This window comes from Ambystoma mexicanum, chromosome 4q (assembly GCF_040938575.1).
Source record: "Ambystoma mexicanum isolate Mex_15411 chromosome 4q, UKY_AmexF1_1, whole genome shotgun sequence".
Classification (NCBI taxonomy): Eukaryota; Metazoa; Chordata; class Amphibia; order Caudata; family Ambystomatidae; genus Ambystoma; species Ambystoma mexicanum.
This window is the reverse complement of record NC_090928.1, coordinates 80,311,214-80,330,130: the sequence shown is the minus strand read 5'-3', so window position 1 is coordinate 80,330,130 and position 18,917 is coordinate 80,311,214. Positions and strand designations below refer to the sequence as shown.

The 18,917-nt window shown below is 47.6% G+C and overlaps 1 protein-coding gene across 5 annotated transcripts in view; it reads left to right on the top strand.

Moving 5' to 3' along the window:
* The window catches only part of NCOA7 (nuclear receptor coactivator 7), a 1,232,944-nt gene extending 1,228,697 nt beyond the window's left edge, over nucleotides 1-4,247 (top strand). For all 5 annotated transcript variants that reach the window (XM_069607511.1, XM_069607508.1, XM_069607509.1 and 2 more), the window contains one exon: nucleotides 1,814-4,247. In XM_069607511.1, coding sequence (XP_069463612.1) covers nucleotides 1,814-1,949 — 136 coding nt within the window. In that variant the 3' untranslated portion in view covers nucleotides 1,950-4,247. The remainder of the gene's footprint in view (nucleotides 1-1,813) is intronic.
* Nucleotides 4,248-18,917: the final 14,670 nt, after the last annotated feature.

Here is an 18,917-nt window from a genome sequence, read left to right as displayed (position 1 = left end):
TATGGTGACCGGATGAATTACATGAACATAATAATGCCAATGAGTAGGAAGAATGGTTGGGTGCGTAGAGCGGTAGAGCGTATTGAGTCGATGAGTATGTGTAGAATTAACGAGCACGCAAATGCAGAGAAGCGAACAAAACGCAAGAGCGCATAGAACTCAGCTGGAAAGAGCAAGAAGGCATGAAGAGCGGATGAGCGTGGAAAACAGATGAGCGTAAAGAACGGACGAATGTTGAGTGCGAATGAGCGCGAAGATGGAATGTGCTCTGAGATCCGATGAGCATGGAGAGCGGATGAGTGTGGAGAGCGGATGAGTGTGGAGAGCGGGTGAGTGTGGAGAGCGGGTGAGCAGTTGAGAGTGAACAACGGATGAGTGTGGAGAGCGGATGAGTGTGGAGAGCGGATGAGTGTGGAGAGCGGATGAGTGTCGAAAGCGGATGAATGTAGTGTGGATTAGGGTATGCAGCGGAAGTGTATGTGGAGCGAATGAGTGTTTGGTGCGGATGAATATGTGGAGCGGATGAGTGTGTCAAGCGGCTGAATGTGTGGTGCGGATGAGTGTGTCAAGCAGCTGAATGCGTGGAGCAGACAAATACATAGACCAGATGAGTGTGTGGAATGGATCGACCTGCAGAACAGACGAGTAGTACTGTCAAGCCAACGAGTAGTATGTTGTGCCGATGAGTGGGTGGACCAGATGAGTGCTGTGTACTGGACGAGTGTCGAATCTGGACGAGTGTCGAATCTGGACGAGTATGAAGACTGGACGAGTGCGTGGACTGGACGAGTGCGTGGACTGGACGAGTGCGTGGACTGGACGAGTGCGTGGACTGGACGAGTGCGTGGACTGGACGAGTGCGTGGACTGAACGAGGGTGCGGACTGAACGAATGTGTGGAGCAGACAAGTGTATATGGAGCAGACGAGTGTGTGGAACGGTCGAATATGTGCAACGGATGAGTATGTGCAACGGACGGACATATTATGTATGTGCACGGAACTGCGTGACATAGATATTATGCTTTGGAATGAAGGGAACATTTGAAAAACATACATCATACCACACCCCACGCTTACTCTCTCCCTTACACCACCACTCAACTAGAACACAGAGATACTATGACACCATTCGGTATAACTGTTCTCAAATCTACATCTCCCGCTCACTCCACATCACTCTAAGTAAACATTGCTGGTTTCACACCCCCAGCCAGGCGTTCTCCTCAGGCCTAACGCAGCCACACTCGTTCTGGATAAAGCCAGCCAGAGCGAACACATACTCCTGATATCTCAACCACTACACCTACCGCTAAGAAGCAGCTACCACTCGAACTCCGCACCAGCTGCACACATACCTGGTGCGCACACGCACTTTTTTGACTCTCTCTACTGACCCGAACTTCGGTTCCCAAGGGCGTTCAACCTACCAGCGCCTTCAGACCATACCAATGTATATAAGGCGCTATATAAATGCAAAATAACATAACATATTTCATGCACTAAAAATGAAATGAATCATCCTCACTTAATGAAATGAGCATAAAAACTCGACTAAAATGTACACTGTCACTGAAAAAGAACTGCCCTCTTGTCTCTACAGTTAGAGTTGTTCTTGATGATGTGTGTCATTAAGCATTCGCAAAAAATTCTCTGGTTTGTTACACTGTTTCTCATTGCCGGAGCATGCGCTTGCTGGTATTTCATTTTGTTGTTGGTTGTTTATATCTCTTAGTTGGGTAGCGCCTTAAAAAATGAAATCATTGACAGTGAAAAGTTGGGTGTAACGTGTATTTGAACTTCTCTTCCTTGCAGTGGAGGTTTTGGCCTTTGGCTGGATGCCGATTTATATCACGGCCGCAGCCACCCCTGTGAAACCTTCAACAATGACACCTTGTCCAAGAAAGAAGATTTCATAGTGCAAGATGTGGAAGTGTGGACATTTGAGTAACAGGACAGACTTCTGGGATGGAACAAGTTGGATGACTGAACACTGATTCAGGGAGGAGTTCTTGAATATCGGCTGCCATGCTGCATTGCCCGATACTTTCATGTGTGTACCATGCCAATGGATGCTGAGCTCTCGGTGCAAGCCAAAGTCACGCGGGCAGAAGTGCAGGTTCATCTGCAGTGGACAAGATTCTTTTGAACTGACCCCTCCCTTTCCTTCCTTGAAAGAAAAAATTGCTTATCGAAAGTATTTTGTGTGCTATATTCAGAACTGTCTTGTCTCGTGGAAGTACAGAGTGGCAGTGTAACACCAGGGACAAAGCGCTCAAGACTTCCATTTTAGAGATACTTGTCCGGTGTATAAAATGGCGTGTGAGCCAAAGAGAAAGGGCTCAATTGAAGACTTTCCTGTAAAAATCCTTTGCTGCGAGATATTATTTGCTAGGATGAATGCGCCATGTCTTTTAATGAAGATGTTAAAAATCAAATGTATGGCACTACAAGGGAATAAGTATGTATTTGCTAAAATGTTCATTTATTGTTTAAATATTTTCGTCTATTGACTGACATTCTTTTTGATGCAGATGTTTATTTTGTTAGACAACGTGAACGTTTTTACTAAGTTATTTGCATGTCTGAAACCTCGTTCGATTCCCAAAAAGACAATCCAGTTAGGTTTTAAAAAAATATTTATTTTATTTTGTTAACTTTTATTCATGTTTTCCCCTTAGCTGGGCACCCTCATTTTTTAGTGTGTTTGTGGGAAATGAGCATGAGCTGTTGAACCATTTTGGAATTTTTCTTTGCAGGCACGAAGTGCATCATCTTAAATAAGGGCGAGAGCTATTATATGTCAGGCTATAGAGCTATGATCTGTCAGGCTCCTGGCTCTCGTTTGTGGTAGGCTGTGTTACTGTTAAAAAGCTGGTTTCGTTTTTTTCTGTCCCCCATTGACAAATTGACTTTGTTTAGGAAACGCAGGACGTTTACCTTGATTGTTGGGTGGATGAAAAGTGAACATTGGGGTCCAAGCATTTTCATTTGAATACTGTAATTTCTAATAGTTTTAGTATTTTCTTATAGGTTTTATTTTGCATTTCGAGGTGTCAGTGTGACAGGTGGAGGTATGCTGAGAGGCCAAGCATGGATCAACATGCCTGTTGGGAATTTGCTGTTCTTAGAGTCAGACTGGTGCAGTCTGCAGCACTGGGAGGTAGTGTTACTATCCATAAAGATTTACCAACGTGTCATTTCCCCGGAGGTAAAAGAAAAATACGGTTCATCGACTCTTCGTGTTGGCAGCTGTGGTGGTGTTGATGTGGGATGTTTTCCATTCTGGACGAGAATACTTGTGGTGACAATAAGTGGCATCCAGTGTTACAAATGGGAACTCTCATTGAGTTTCAAAAATAAATCTGTTCTATGTTTGTGCCTTTTGAAGATGGAGGAGTGGCGAGTTATGGTCATTCCGTACTTCCAATCCGTTTAACAGTTTATTTAGGACCATTGCGGCCATTATCATGTTTCATCTAGTTCTATGTTGTTGCTTTGCATGGACAGAAAGAAAAGCGGAAATCTTGAGGAATGCCAATTTGGATTGCGGTCCCTGGGACCCATTAATTGGAAATCCTGTACTGGTGTTCAGCTTCCAATACCCCTGCAGAAGGACGTATTTCCATGTTGATGTTTGCAGAGGAAAAAGAATGTATTTTGGAAAGCACCCTCATGATATTTTCATTGCACTGTAGGGCATAATGAAGTCTGTCATCTTAGTATATTGCACCTTTGGAACTACTCAACTGAGTGAGCTGTGTCCAAATTGCTTGTTCACTAATGCAATGCAGATCATTTACAAAGTGCTGCTCACATTTTGGTTTTGTATCCGTCTCAACAAGAGGATTTAATGCAGTACAAAAACGCTGTAAAAATGGCTGCACGTGTATGTAGTGGAATCGGGCCCTCCACTGGGAACCGCAAGCCGATGAGAGTTGTTTTAACCATGACTTTTAGACCTTTCTTGAGCTATCATAGTTTCATGCATTGGTAATAAAAAATGGGGGGAGTTTAAACAATATATAATGTTTTTACATTTCAAGGACCGTTTGTGGGTTGGAAGCTAATGTGACATGATGCATACCTCTATCACTCATGACCATTCTTTCTGCTATTGGGCTGCTTGAAGAAACTGTTCTATACTCAAAGCAGTGCTTGTTCACAAAATCATGAACTGCGATAACTGAATATATGTAATGCAGTGCTATTCATATTTTAAATAAAGGGATTTATGCATTGAAATTGAGGATGTTTGACTGCTGTGCTTTTTTATCTTCCTTTTTACCAATTTCATCTGTGCAATTTATGCCTGCAAAAACGGACTTTAGGCCAATTCATTCAGATAGTGTTCGAATTTCATGGAATCGAAGAAACTGATTTGTAAATTAGGTATTACTGATAGGCCTAAAGAGGTATAGATTTTTACTGTGGAGTCATATGTGGATATTTCCGAAGCACATGAAACCCACTTAACTTAAGCACAGCTGCCCCTACCACCGTCTCACAACCCATGCATATGGGTAGTAGTATATGCTTTCTTACATTTTTTTAAAAAAAACAGGCTTAAACAGTTTGTTTGTATAGGAACTGAACGCATTATGGATCACACTTGTATTGAATAGAACTGAAATGGCATATTTGGTTATTGGTGAAAGATCGGTGGGGAGACAAGCAAAAATGATCCTTTGGGGGATGCACAAGAAAAAGTTTAGGATAAGAAAATAAATTGATGGCATTATAACTGTTAGAGGAAAGTGTGGAATAACGCTGGGTTGAGAAGAATAGCCCAACACAGCATGATGTCCCAAATGAAGTCTGAGAGCACGGATGGTTGATGGAAACCTTTGCTCGACATGTCAGTCTTATGTGGACCATCCAGGGGAACAGAAAAGGCATACCTTTCAAAAACGTACTGCTACTGAATGTTTAGCTGTCTACTATGAAAGATCAGGCCGTGGCAAAAGTGGAGGCATCTGGATTGGTTTGGGATGATGCTCTGCGTGCAGACTCCTTGTGCCCCATCTATGATTATTTGATTGTTCATTGTTAAATCTGTGCCCATTAAAAAATATAAACAAATAGTAAAATACCCATTTCCCTTCCTGAATACATACACATAGCGATAGTTTGTGTTTACCTATTCAATCTTTATTTAATGTATTTAGTTACATTTTAAATTTAAGAATGTAAATCAATCCATATAAATCATGTTATCTAATAAGCTCTCACAATAAAATCAAAATGTCATTAAAACCTCGAAGTAAACATTTGATTGGACTCCCAATCTAAAAATAAATTATCAAAATCGCACACAGTTTTTCTCGGGCACCTTAATCCAGACACAGTTGCTAATTCAGCTGCTTACCTGCAAGGAGTTTGGTCTTTGTATCTCTGCAGCCATTCATAGCGCTGATGGAATATACTGCCACCATCATGTGAAGTTGATTGGGATAAAAAAAATCCATAAACCAAATTAAAAAAAAACATTCTCCAGCATGGGGTCTGGCATGGATTCACATGCTCATGAATATTCCCCGTCGTCAGGCTGGGAATCCTCGGTAAAGAAAAAATCAGTATCAGTTTTGTTTCTGATCTGTCTTTCTTAGTAGTAACCAATCGCTGATCTCTGGGTCATACTGCCCCCAGCCAATGACTGCCCTTTCCCTAAGCCCCGCCTCTGGCAGCCATCCTTAGATTTTTACCGCACGCTCAAGTGTTGGGAGTCCTCGTGTTTAGCTCTCGAGTTTTTTACTGAGTTTTCACGTTTTTTCAGGAGAATTTCTCATTTTTTCGGTTTAATCGAGCCTGAAGCTCCACCGTTTCTACTTCCGATATCGGGGACCCGTTTCGGAATTCTTCTACGCCCCTCAAGGGTGACGTTTTCGTCGAGTTTACACTTCTTGGAGGATTCCGGAAGATCTGCGGCCTACCTCAAGGACATGGCCCAGGACAAAGGGAGCTCAACGCCCGGATCCAAGCTGTTCAGGAACTGCCCTGGATGCAGATTATATAATGTTTTCAAGGAGGACGAGCATTTGCGATGTCTCTACTGCCTCCATGGGGACAAGACGCACGTGGAGAAGGACTGTGCGTTCTGCAAGAACCTTTCGGAACGGACCAAACAAGATCGTCGTTCCCGCCTCGTCACCTGGCTGGAGAAGGGCACAACAAGTGAGAAGGCGAAGAAGAAGTCTGAGTGGGCTTCTAAGTCCTTTGAGGGCGCCCCGGCGACGGGGGCCCAACAGAAGGCCAAGCACCGCGAGTCCGCGGGCTCCGGGAGCGCCTAAAGGTCGGGCTCTTCGGTTGCCAAGCAGGGCGCTACTTCCCCGGCACGTTCGACCACGAGCCAGCGCTCTGGGTCGGGGAAGAGGAAGTCCGAGAACCCGGGTAGGCTGCTGGAGCGGACCCGGTCGATCTCGAAGGGGGAGCGAGGCGTTGACCCTCCCCCCAAGGCGAAGGCCCAGGACGCACCTAAGGTGGTGAGGGCCTTGATCCACCCGGCTAAGGCCTCTACCGAAGTGGTCTCTGCGACCCTGGCGGAGCCGGCTGAGACTACGCCAATGGAAACGGCCTCTGGGCCCAGAGTATCCCTGCCGCCGCGGAGGGAATCCTCTTTCCAGCCCATCGCTAAGACCCCCGTGAAGCCCTTGGCTGAAAAAGAGGGGGGGGGGCCGGTGGCCGTTACAGACTCGGAATCGGCCTCTGAGGAGGAACTGGTGGAGACCGAGAGGGGCCTCAATGAAAGGTCCATAGGCCTCAACGAGAGGTTCATAAACCTCAACGAGAGGTTCGAGAAGGTTCGATCCCAGGAGACGGTCCCTGCTGACGTGATCGAAGATAGCTACGAGGACGATGAACAGGGCCCATTGGAGCGGCCATCCCGTCCGTTGCAGCCATTGCCCGAGCCCCAGGAAAGCTCGGCGGCCATTTTGTTGGCAATCCAATCCTTATGTACCGAGATAAGGACGAGATTACCACGCACCCCGACGGAGGAGCCAGAACCAGGCCTGTCGGGAAGCCCTCTGAACAAGCGGAGGAGAGTCCACCCCTCTCCGCCCTTCGTGCCTGCGAGACCGGTGGACCCCTCATCCCCCTTGCCGGAAGAGGATACGGCGACAGATACGGCGACGATGACACAGCAGACATCCTGTCGTCAAACCCCCACCACCCCCAGCGGGCGTCCCCAGCCGACAAGGTTGGCTCTTTCCACGCCATGATAACCAGGGCATCCGAGCTCTTCCAGCTCTGCCCTGAAGAACAGAAAAAGGAGGGGTTTCTGTACCAACGACGAGAGGCTAAGAGGAAGACGGTCCTCGCGGTGCCTTTACTCGACGACATCTGGGACGAGGGGCTTGCTGTCCTCAAGAACCCTGCCACGACACCCGCCAAGAGGGACAGGTACGAGAAGAAGTACCGAGTCCCTGATGCCGCCCCCTTGTGCCTCAGGGCCCAGGCCACGCCGGACTCGGTCGTCTCGGCAGCGGCTAAGAAGAAGGCAGCGGGCGCAGCGGCTTCAACTTCCACTTCCCCGCCGGACAGCGAAGGTAAGAAGTTGGACTCTATGGGACGATGAGTCATCTCATCAGCGGCGACTACGATTAAGGCGGCCAATGCCTTAGCGATCGTGGCCCGCTACGACAGGGAGCTCTGGTTCAAGATAGCTCCCCTGCTAGATTTCCTGCCTGATGACAAAAGGGCAGAGGCCCTAAAAATTCTGCAGGAGGGCGAGGTGGCGTCGGATCACGCCATTACGGTGGCAACGGATATTGCCGATACCGGATTTCGCCAACTGGGCAACAGAGTTTTCCTCCTCCGACGAGGATGGCTCAAGGCGACAGACTTTCGCCAGGACGTCCAGACCAGAGTGTTGGACATGCCTTTCGACGGCAACAACCTCTTTGGTAAGGCGGTGGATGAGTCTCTACAGGCCATCAAGACCGACTCGGAGACGGCTCGGGCCCTTGGAGCGCTTCAGCAGCGACGGCCCTTCCAGAACTCTGGAGGCAGACAGGGTGCCTCCAAAGGATCCAGCGGTGGCTCCTCCACCTACCGCCAGGCGGCCCGCTCCTCTTCCCAGGAGGCCTACAGAGGTCGCGGCAAGCAAGGGGGTTCCCGCGTCGTCGCCAAGGAGGCCAAGGTGGCAAGGCCGCTTCCAAGCAAGACTGACCCGGCCGGGTGGTCGGGCCCCCACCGAAGCACCCCAGTGGGAGGCCGACTGACTAAGTTCGTCAGGGTGTGGGAGTCCATCTCCACCGATCGTTGGGTGTTGGACACCCTGGCCAACGGGCACTCGCTGGAATTCCTAAAGAAGTGCCCTCGCATTCCTCCCGTGGCCAGGAAGGAGAATCACGTCCCTTAACTGCTGTTGGAGGTAAAGGCGATGCTCAAGAAAGGTGCCATCGAGATCGTCCCCAGGAGGCTCCAAAGTATACTCAAGGTACTTCCTCATCAGAAAGAAGACAGGCGGTTGGCGCCCCATCCTAGACCTGCGTCGGTTAAACAAATACATCAAGGCGCAGAAATTCAGGATGGTCACCCTCCAGCACGTGCTGGGACAGCTGGAGGAAGGCGACTTCCTGTCGTCGTTGGACCTGGAGGATGCTTACTTCCTGTGCCTTTTTAGAATGGGGATGTGGAAGTTCCTCAGGTTTGTGGTTCAAGGACGCCACTACCAATTCAGAGCTCTACCGTTCGGATTAAAGTCGGCACCCAGGGTTTTCACCAAGTGCCTGGCACCAGTCGCGGCGCGGCTGCGCCTGCAGGAGATCCACGTCTACCCCTACCTGGACGACTGGCTAATCCGGGCAAGGTCAAGGGAACTCGCCGTCGATGATACGGCGAGGACCGTCCGGTTGCTCACGGAGCTGGGGTTCTCCATCAACTACCCCAAATCCCACCTGGTTCCATCGCAAGTAGCACTGTTTTTGGGGGTGAAGCTCGATACAGTGGAGCAATTGGCCTCCCCTTCAGAGGAGAGGACCAAGACCATCCTGGGCAAGGTACGGCGCCTGTTAGCCACGGACGTGGCCAGGGTGAGATCCATCAAGTCCCTTCTCGGGATGATGTCCTCATGCATCTACCTTGTACCCCTTTGCAGACTTCGGATGCGTCCGCTACAGGAGTTCCTCGACGCCCGCTGGTTTCAGGCGAGGGGCTGCTTCGAGGACAGGCTCCCCCTCGATGAGGAGTTCCGTCGGGCGATCCTATGGTGGGGCACCCGGTCTCACCTCACGACGGGCACAGACTTTCAAACCCCGGCGTTTCAGGAGACTGTGACTACGGACGCCTCTCTGGAGGGTTGGGGGGCCCACACCAGAGATCTCCATGCAAGAGGCCTTTGGCTCCCGGAGGAGGGGTCTCTTCAGATCAACATCTTGGAGCTCCGTGCAGTGTTCTGGGCGCTCAAGTCGTTCCTCCCATCCCTCAAGGACAAAGTGGTGAGGATCTTCACCGATCACACCACCACGATGTTCTACATACGGAATCAGGGGGGCACCGGATCCCCAGCCCTATCTAAGGAGGCCCAGGATCTGTGGCACTGGGCCGTCACCCAGGGGATGTTTCTGGTTCCCTTCCACCTGGCAGGAATAAAAAACACCATCACTGACTCACTCAGCAGGGAGCTGCGCTCGTGCCACGAGTGGGAACTGCGCCAGGATCAAGTGGATCGACTCTTCCAACGATGGGGCAAACCCCAGATTGACCTGTTCGCGACGGCGACGAACTCCAAGTGCCAGAGGTTCACCAGCAGGTTCCCACAGCCGAGGAGCATGGGCGATGCTTTCTCGTTCCCTTGGGACGGCCTGTTTCTATACGCGTTCCCCCCCATTGCTGTTGCTGCTCCGCCTCATCAGCCAGCTCAAGAAGTCCAGGTGCAGGATGATCCTCGTCGCACCGGCGTGGCCGTGGCAGGTCTGGTTCCCAGACCTTCTGGACTTGTCAACGTCCCCGCCAGTCAGGCTGCCGGTGGACGCGGATCTTCTCTCCAGAGAAGGAGGCGCCATTCTACACCACGACCCACAGTCGCTGAACTTGCAGGCCTGGCTCCTGCAGCACTAGAGTTTGGAGGGTACGATATCCCGGCTGATTGCAGAGAGGTTCTTGCAAAGGCCAGGGCGTCCTCAACTCTGAAGTGTTACGGTCATAAATGGAAGAGGTTCTCTGTCTGGTGCCGTGCACAGAAGATTTAACCCTCTGCGGATTACGGCCCCTCAAGTGCTACCGTACATACTGTCGCTGGCCAAAGCTGGACTGGCTCATGCCTCCATAAAAATAAATCTGGCTGCCATCTCCCGATATACCAGGACTACGGGACGGGCGTCCTTGTGGTCTCATCGCCTGGTAAAGGAATTTATGAAGGGACTATTCCGATCATTCCCGCCGGTGAAGGCCGCTGTCCCGGCTTGGGAGCTTAATTAGGTGCTGACCAGGCTCATGGGAGCCCCATTCGAGCCTATGCATTCGGCGCCTTTGGAGTTCCTGTCATGGAAGACAGCGTTCCTCGTGGCCATCACCTCTGCACAACGAGTGGGAGAGATTCAGGCCCCATCTTGCAAGCCTCCATACTAGAATTTTCATGACACGAGGGTAGTGCTGAGGACGCACCCCTCCTTCATGCCCAAGTTGCCGTCGGACTTCCACCTCAACGAGCCTTTGGTTTTACCAGTTTTCTTCCCGTCACCTTCAACGCCAGCCGAGAGGACTTTGCACTCGCTGGATGTAGCTAGAGTGCTGAAGTTCTACGTGAACCGCACGAAGAGTTTTCGGAAGACATCGCAACTATTTGTGAACTTTGGGTCTGTGAATCAAGGGAATGCTCTCTCAAAGACTTCCATTTCCAGATGGCTCTCCGGCTGCATCGTGCATTGTCACCGGTTGGCAAACCGACCGCTGCCCGGCCGTCTGAGAGCCCATTCGACCAGAGCGGTCGCTGCAACCACGGCGTTCCTGTCTGGTGTGCCCCTGCTGGACATCTGCAGGGCTGCTACGTGGAGGTCAATGGACACCTTCACAAGATTCTACTGCGTCGATCGGGACTCCAGGGAGGAGTCCAGGGTCGGCCAAGCAGTGCTGCGCAACCTGTTGGCTTAAGGTGAGCCTGGTGAGGTGGTAAGAGATGCTTAATGTTGAGTTGTTGTATTGCTTAATGTTGAGCCTGTTGCCACCTCCCGTGGTTGTGTATGTGTATACTGCTATGTATTCTTTTATTCATGAGCATGTGAATCCATGCCAGACCCCATGCTGGAGAAGGAACAAGTTACTTACCTGTAACTGTTGTTCTCCAGCATGGGTCTGGCATGGATTCACATGCGAACCCACCCACCTACCCCTCTGGGGCTCTTCACTTGGTCATACTGCCACTTGGCGTACTACCAAATCTGAGGATGGTGCCAGAGGCGGGGCTTAGGGAGAGGGCAGTCATTGGCTGGGGGCAGTATGACCCAGAGATCAGTGATTGGTTACTACTAGGAAAGACAGATCAGAAACAAAACTGATACTGATTTTTTCTTTACCGAGGATTCCCAGCCTGATGACGGGGAATATTCATGAGCATGTGAATCCATGCCAGACCCATGCTGGAGAACAACAGTTACAGGTAAGTAACTTGTTCCTTACCACACATGTACAATTCATTACAGTTTAAACATTTGAAAAATTGGAATGGTCCAGTTAAGTAACAATAGGTAAAAACATATAGATTAAAACTAATCCATCAGGAGATATTTCCTTCTGTTGCACACTTACCTTAAAAATTCCAAGCTACCCCATGCCATGGCAATGGATCCGGCAGATAAAAAAAAATCAGTGCCGGGTGGCATTGATTGCAATTGCATCCCAAAAAACTTTGAAGCAGGTGTCTAAAAGGGAGATTAGCATGTATGCTATAGGGTTTTCAGGGTCACCCTTTTTAAATATAGGGTAGATTTCCACCAATGTCAAGACTGAAAACCCAAGTCCAGTTCCCCCTTAAATAAGTCTGCAGGCACCGTATCTAGGCCAGGTGCACAATTTTGGGCTTGTTTAACAGCTATTTCCCCCTCCTTCAAGGTAAAACGAATAGCAGAGTTCCGATCATCAGCCTCATACCTATCTACCTTCCCCTTAAACAGTGACATAAAGTGTTCTGACCAGGTTCTGGCATCCACATGGTTTTCCGTATGGGACCTCACCCGCTTAAATGGTGGTGCATCCACGACAAAATCCCAACATTTCTTGGGAGTCCCTATTGGCAACTGCCAAAACCAGTTGTTCCCATGCTTCTTCCTCAATGCATTTTTCCTGGTCTCCAGTGACTTTTTGTATATTGCCCTAGCCTTGATGACAGCGCTCCTCGTGCTGTTCCTATTGCTTAGTATTCCCTTCTGATTGATTTGTGCAGTCCTACATTTCTCATCAAACCAACTTGTGGGTTTGATTTTTGCCTGTTTGTTTTTAAAATCGAAATGAAAAAGGTCCGTCATCGAACTCCACAGCGTTTCTGATTCATGTGTAATTTGAAAAGGCTCGGCATTGTACCCAAGGATGCATATGATGGGATCTAAATTCACACGCACCACTGTGTGTTGGATAGCAATCTGATCTCATTTCGCCCATTTAATCCTACACTTACATTGTGGGTTAATTTCGCATAAATCCAGTTGTGGGTGGACTATAATAGGGGAAAAAAAGGGGCCTGTCTCAGGACCAACCTCAAAGGGAAATGGTCACTGACTATTAAATAACAGCAAAATCCACAATCGGATGCCAATGATGAACTTGGATGCAAAAGTAATCGATTGACGATGTGCTCTGTGCACTTGCGAAGGTGATTTTACCTGGTTATGCGTCCATAAACCACAAATTTTATTGTAGCCCCCTCAAGCAAATCCGATTGTTGGGCATTTGTGGGCGTGCGATACCATAGGCAAATTCTTCGCCCTCATCTGCCAGACCGATGGGTGTCCCATTGCCCAGTTTTACATTCAAATCGCCTCCCAAGACCTTTACCTTGTGTTGTGACCCCTGATTTGCAATTGTGGATTCAAACGGGTCTTTTAGAGCCCCCCAGTGAATTCGTTTCTGTAGTGTGTGGGCTGTTGTAAAAGTTTACCAAAAATAATGTATGGCCCCGCTCAGGTGTTACTACTAGATGTTGGAGGGTGGAAGTGGTCTGTTCCAGCACAGCAGTTTGACTATTCAAACCATATTTTATCAAGATTGTCATTCCCCCAAAACGGCGACCCCCTTTTATTTTTCCGTGCAGGATTCGAGAATGAAACATATCCGCCCAAGCGGACAGGTGCTGTTGCCCATGTCTCTGGCAAGAAAATATCATAGGTCATCATAGTGCACTGTGTCCCTCTTTAATAGTTTGGATGCCGCCCCTGCTGTATTCCAACTGAGGAGCATAATAGCATCATCCAGGTGTTGTATCAGCTCTTCAGTGATCATAAAGACCACCTCATCAAGCGTCACAGAGCACAGCAAATGATCCCAGTCCCTGATCGATTGAGCTGCCCTCCTCAGAGGGCCATAGTCAATCCAGTTCCTCGATTCCTTGTAGGTATCGAAGCAGTTTGAGGTCATATTGCCCCGTTCCTCATCCATGAGACTCGCCGGTGTGGTTTGCATTCACCCACCCGCCCCTTTTATCGTCACCCATTCTGCCTGCTGAGAAGTTGAAGGATCACAATGTTCACGGTAAAAGGCAACTAGGGGAAAGAAAGTGCTTGTATTACTATTAAATCCGATCAAATGCCAGTCGAGATTAAGTGATGTAGTCAAATAGTCCAGCATAGCTGGAGCTACTATTGAAAATATTACACAATCCCTGTCTCCTCTTTTAGGAGTGTTACCTACTGAAGAAGCCCTTCTAGCCATCAAGATACCCTTTGGATTGATCTTCATTCCAGGTAAACGAGTGTTAATCCATTGGGAGGTTTTGTTTACTAACAAAACCTTAGTTTCTACCACCCCTTCCACTAAACACAGAACACCCGTGATAACTCCCACGAACGGGGCAGCTGGGGGCAGAAGGTCCATTATAATTGTACTGGGAGATAGTGTCATACTATCATTATTTGCTTTTGTGTCACAAGGATGGGGTGTAAGTGCTTTGGGACCTTCATGCCACTGCTAGGCCTAGTCTGATGAATGTGCATAGGTTCTACTAGGGCAGGTTGTATACTCTCTGTATTTTGTTCTAGGGTGCAGGGAGGGACGGGTTTGGGTGACTAGCAACCTTGTGGGGAGCCACACCGTTCTTAGATACTGCGTTTTGTAGTTCCCAAACGTCCTTTTTCAGACCTCTAATTAGGTCATCCAAAATGGTAAGGGAAATGCTAGTAGATTACATAAAAGATGCAATGCCTGTAAGGATAGGGCCCAGCTTCTTGTCTAAAACCTCCTCCAGAATTAAGTCACTGGATGCAGAGTTCAGAGTTCTCACCCTGTTCAAGTGATAGTTGAGTCAGTTCGCTCCCTCCTGTACCCCATTCCTATGCACTATATTGAGTTATCGAATCACCAATGGGCCTACTTGAAAGAGCTAGTGTCCCTACCCCCACCTGATTGCTTATGTTCACAGGGCCCACTATATAATTAATGCTTGTGTTTGAACGCAGTGGGGGTGGTGACATACCCACCAATACACCTGGCTGCGAAAAAGCCACCTCCATTGCCCCTTCATTGTTTATAATTCTCTCCTCAATTTTTCCGGCTATTTGTTTTAGGTAGTCATTCAAGGAGGTTTGATTGGAGGTCTAGGACCCCTTCACTTTTGGGCCAATCATACATGATTTGCTCTTTTTGGTTTGGTTTATGGCTTGTGGGGGGTCTCTAGCCTTGCGCTTGTTCATAAGTGCAGGTTTTGCATGTTCTACAAAGGCGAACTTCGCAGAAGTACAACAAAAATGCCAAAGAGCAAAAGGTACCAATGGTGCAAAATAAAGTGCAAATAAAATGACTATTCTTTAGCCAGACCATTAATTGTGGAACGGGGGGCTTAGAATCGGTGGTAACAATTTAAAAAGTGATAATAACCGCAGGGCTAATAGCCAAAAACATTTTCTTATGCTCAAATAAGAGATACAAAAAGTGCACAATTTGCAAGTAGAGTGCTTCTTCGTTGCCCAGACCATAGGCTATGTGATAGGGGGCTAGCAAGCAATACAATTAATATAATTAATATAATGGTCTGTAAGAAAAGGGCTAACTTATAAGGGAGGCATAAGAGAAAACAAAACTAAAACAAGATCATCTTATACACCTAATAAGATACCCAAAGGGACCATTAAGTTCAAAGAGTTTGTACAGTAGTGCAGTGGTAACAGTAAAAATAAAAAGAAGAAAAAAAGATATTCTCTGAGGTTACTTCGGGAAGAATAGTAAAAACAACAGTTATAAAAATCGAAAAAGTCTAGAGGAACCCCCGACTGGCTCACGGGGCTGCCATAGTCTGACTCCCCACCCTGAGTGACATAACGAACTGCTATTGTATCTCCCACGTTGTGAGAGGATGTTGGTGACTATGAGAAATGTCAGGCTAATGGCAGAAAAATATAGAATAGTGAACCAGTAGATAGAGGATGACAGGATTCTCTAATTAAATTTTTACGTATAATTTTATTTCATCAGTACAAGAAATATATATGTATGTCATTACAAATCTCAAATAGATACAAATATCAAATCAATTCCTGTGACAAACTAGTAAAAAATTAGGCTCACACTCAAATTATCTCCATCATTCATTCACAAACACATTCTCACATCAGCAACAACTCTCCACTTTCTTGTGTATCCAAAACTTTGTTACAACATATTTCAGGCAAGTACTTTTACAATATATTTGGACCCTATACTTGGCACAGGTGTCACTCTGCGTTTGTTACAGTTTTCTTGGTCGACACGTGTTTCGGTCTTAGGACTGGGCACTACCACTCTTGCCCTCTTATTTTCCTGACCTTCGTCAGGATGCAAAGGAAGAATCTTGTTTAATCTTGCCTTACAAGGACTGGAGTGCGCCACATCATCTCCGTGTCTAAACTTCTGAGATGCAAAAGGCACAAGGGAATCGATCCCTCGCTGGTACCTAGATATAATGTCTCTGTGCCCAGTCCTAAGACCGAAACACGTGTCGACCAAGAAAACTGTTTGTAACTGTAACAGAGAGTGACACCTGTACCAACGATAGGGTCGAATGTTTGTGAATGAATGACGGAGATAATTTGAGTGTGAGCCTCATTTTGTACTAGTTTGTCACAGGAATTGATTTTATGATATTTGTATGTATTTGAAATTTGTAATGACATGCAAATATATTTTTGTACTGATGAAATAAAATTATACGTAAAAATAAATTGAATTAGAGAATCCTGTCATTCTCTATCTAGTGGTTCACTATACTATATTTTTCTGTTGATTTACCTGAAGGACAAAAGATTTAATACAGGTAACCCTTATATTTTTTTTGTAATAGGCTAATAGCAGAGCCAGCAAGGTCACTTTCCCCACAGATGAACAATGAACTGTTGATCCATCAAAGTCACAGGAGAGCAATGCTCGCAGCCCATGATCTGTGATAACCAGGGAGTCATTCGAAGATATTAAAATCAAATAAATCCTTCGGGCTGAGCGAGGAGGGTGGAACACGATGTTCCCGCAATGGGCCAGGACCAGTCTTATCGGCCGTCCATCGTGCAGGCACTACCCACCAGACATGCACCCTTCGCTATGTTTCCAGGCCGTTGGGAAAAGTTTTCTTATGAGATGCAGTCCGACAGAGCGCAGCGAGAAACAAGGGGAGACAGCTAAGAGCCAATTAGTTACATTAGTTCTGCTAAGGAAGCAAAAGCAAGAATTGAGATATCAGCGTGCCGCAGTCCAATGCCTAACAGGGTTTACAGGGTTCATTGAACTCGCTAGAGCTAGCAGATGTTTTTAATCGGCAGTAATAGGGGGCGTGAGGGGAGGGTTACCTCACTTACTTGCTGATGTGCCACTGCCCTGCTCCTCCTTGACTTCGCCGTTCGCAGTCCTGCAGACTGCAAGACTGTTCTTGACCCATCCTTTACCGTGGCATTCGGCGCAGGATGGGTTTTTGAATGCGTTGAACGCTGCGCAGGCGTGTTGCAGCTACTCCTCCCAGCTCCAAAGACAGTAGCAAGACTGTCCTTAACCCGTCCTTCGCCACCTACAGTTTTCTTTATTTACAGGAGAAACATGCATTTCGTAATGGGAAAGTTCCAGTGACTCATTTCAAACTATTCCCATAAGATTGATTCTGGGTTGTAAACCACGCTTTTTCTGGACTGTTATTTTTGCGCCACAAGAACATCAATTTTTAATATACATTTATTTCCTGGACTATATCTAGGAGTGAGGCTTGGGTACATTATACCTACTTGCGGAGCACGTTATTCACGCTATGGAAGCTGGTAAATCCAGATCTTTTGCACTCTGCAGTAAACCGGAGCACCTCAACAAGAGAGGTCCGAGTCCAGTGCGATCTAGTCCATCCCCAGATGGACTGCATTCATATACAAAAAAATCAAAGGCAATAAAGGAAAAATCCTACTGCCTATGGCAGAGCAATCTAAGATCACAGGATTTTTTCCTGTGGCTGCTCCTTCTATGGTAGAGGTGGGGGCACCATCACTGGTATTGAGTCCTTTCTTACTGCCACCACCTGCGCAGTCTTCAGTGATGTCACCAAGTATCCACTGTTGAGACGGATTGCTGAACTCTGACCTGGTGGGCAAAGGTTCAGAAGACCAGCCTAGTTTCTGGGAACAGGGTAACCCTCTGGACAAGCCAGACCAATTAAGGTAGCATTGGCGGCGGTCAATACTAGGTCTCAGGAGGTGTGAAGGTGATCGAAAGCCCACAATGAGCACACACAGTAAACAACACTACAAATTACTCTGTCAGGTGTATATCAAAAATACATATAATTTATTAAAGGCCTTTTAAATAAAACACAAAGCAAATGGCAATAAATCCTAAACCAACACAACACTACCATAACGCATATATACAGTTACCAAATGGCCTAAAGGAATGGCACACAGTAAGGGTCCACAACCTGTAAGGAAAGGGAGCAAACAGTGCAAATATACTTTAGGCAGTTCTTCACTTATCAAACCCTAACTAAGAGGCAGTCCAGTCCCTAAGAAGAGTGGAGCCTAGCGCTCAAAAGTACCTTCGGTGCAGATATACGCGATTGTGTGGTAGAGCAAAACCAGGGTCTCTTGCAGGGGCTGTAGTGACTCAGGAAGGTGGGTGAGGCAGTGAAGAATAAGTTCCCACTATTCGAGGAGGGTCTCCCCAAGGGGGCAAAATAGGATCCAAGAGTTGGTAATCGGACGTTAGCACAGGCTACCTCAATAAAGGTGAGTGGCCCTCAGGGGACACTAGTACATAAAAATTGATGGAGGTGCCAGGGGCCACCGGTAAGGGTTGCAAGTACTCACCGACCCAAGGCGCACTGCGGACCAAACTTCAGCAGTCGAGTCTACTTCGGTTGGGGGTTCAAATACTGCAATTGTGCGGCTCTACTGCTTTCAGCGGCTGAGTTCCAGGGAAGATTTAGTGGCGGGACAGTGACAATTCCTCCTCTCCTGGTGAAGTGATCAGCCCGATTTCACTGCAGCTCCTCTTAGGGCACAGCAGCAGCACACCCTCAATGTTTGTCAGCACAGCTGGGCGACACGTTGACCATGTGCACTCTGGTTCAGGCGTACTCTCCTAATTACAGACCTAAGGTGCCTAGGTGTACGAAAACTCGACAGGGGAGTGCCTTATATCCAGTGCTTACGATCTCCAAAGTCTCAAGCGTCCACTCAAGATGGCGGCGGTTCCAGAGCAAAAGGTCCTGTGCATGCTGGTCAGTTCACTGGTTGGCCCAGTAACACTTACGAGAAGGCTTTCTTTCAGG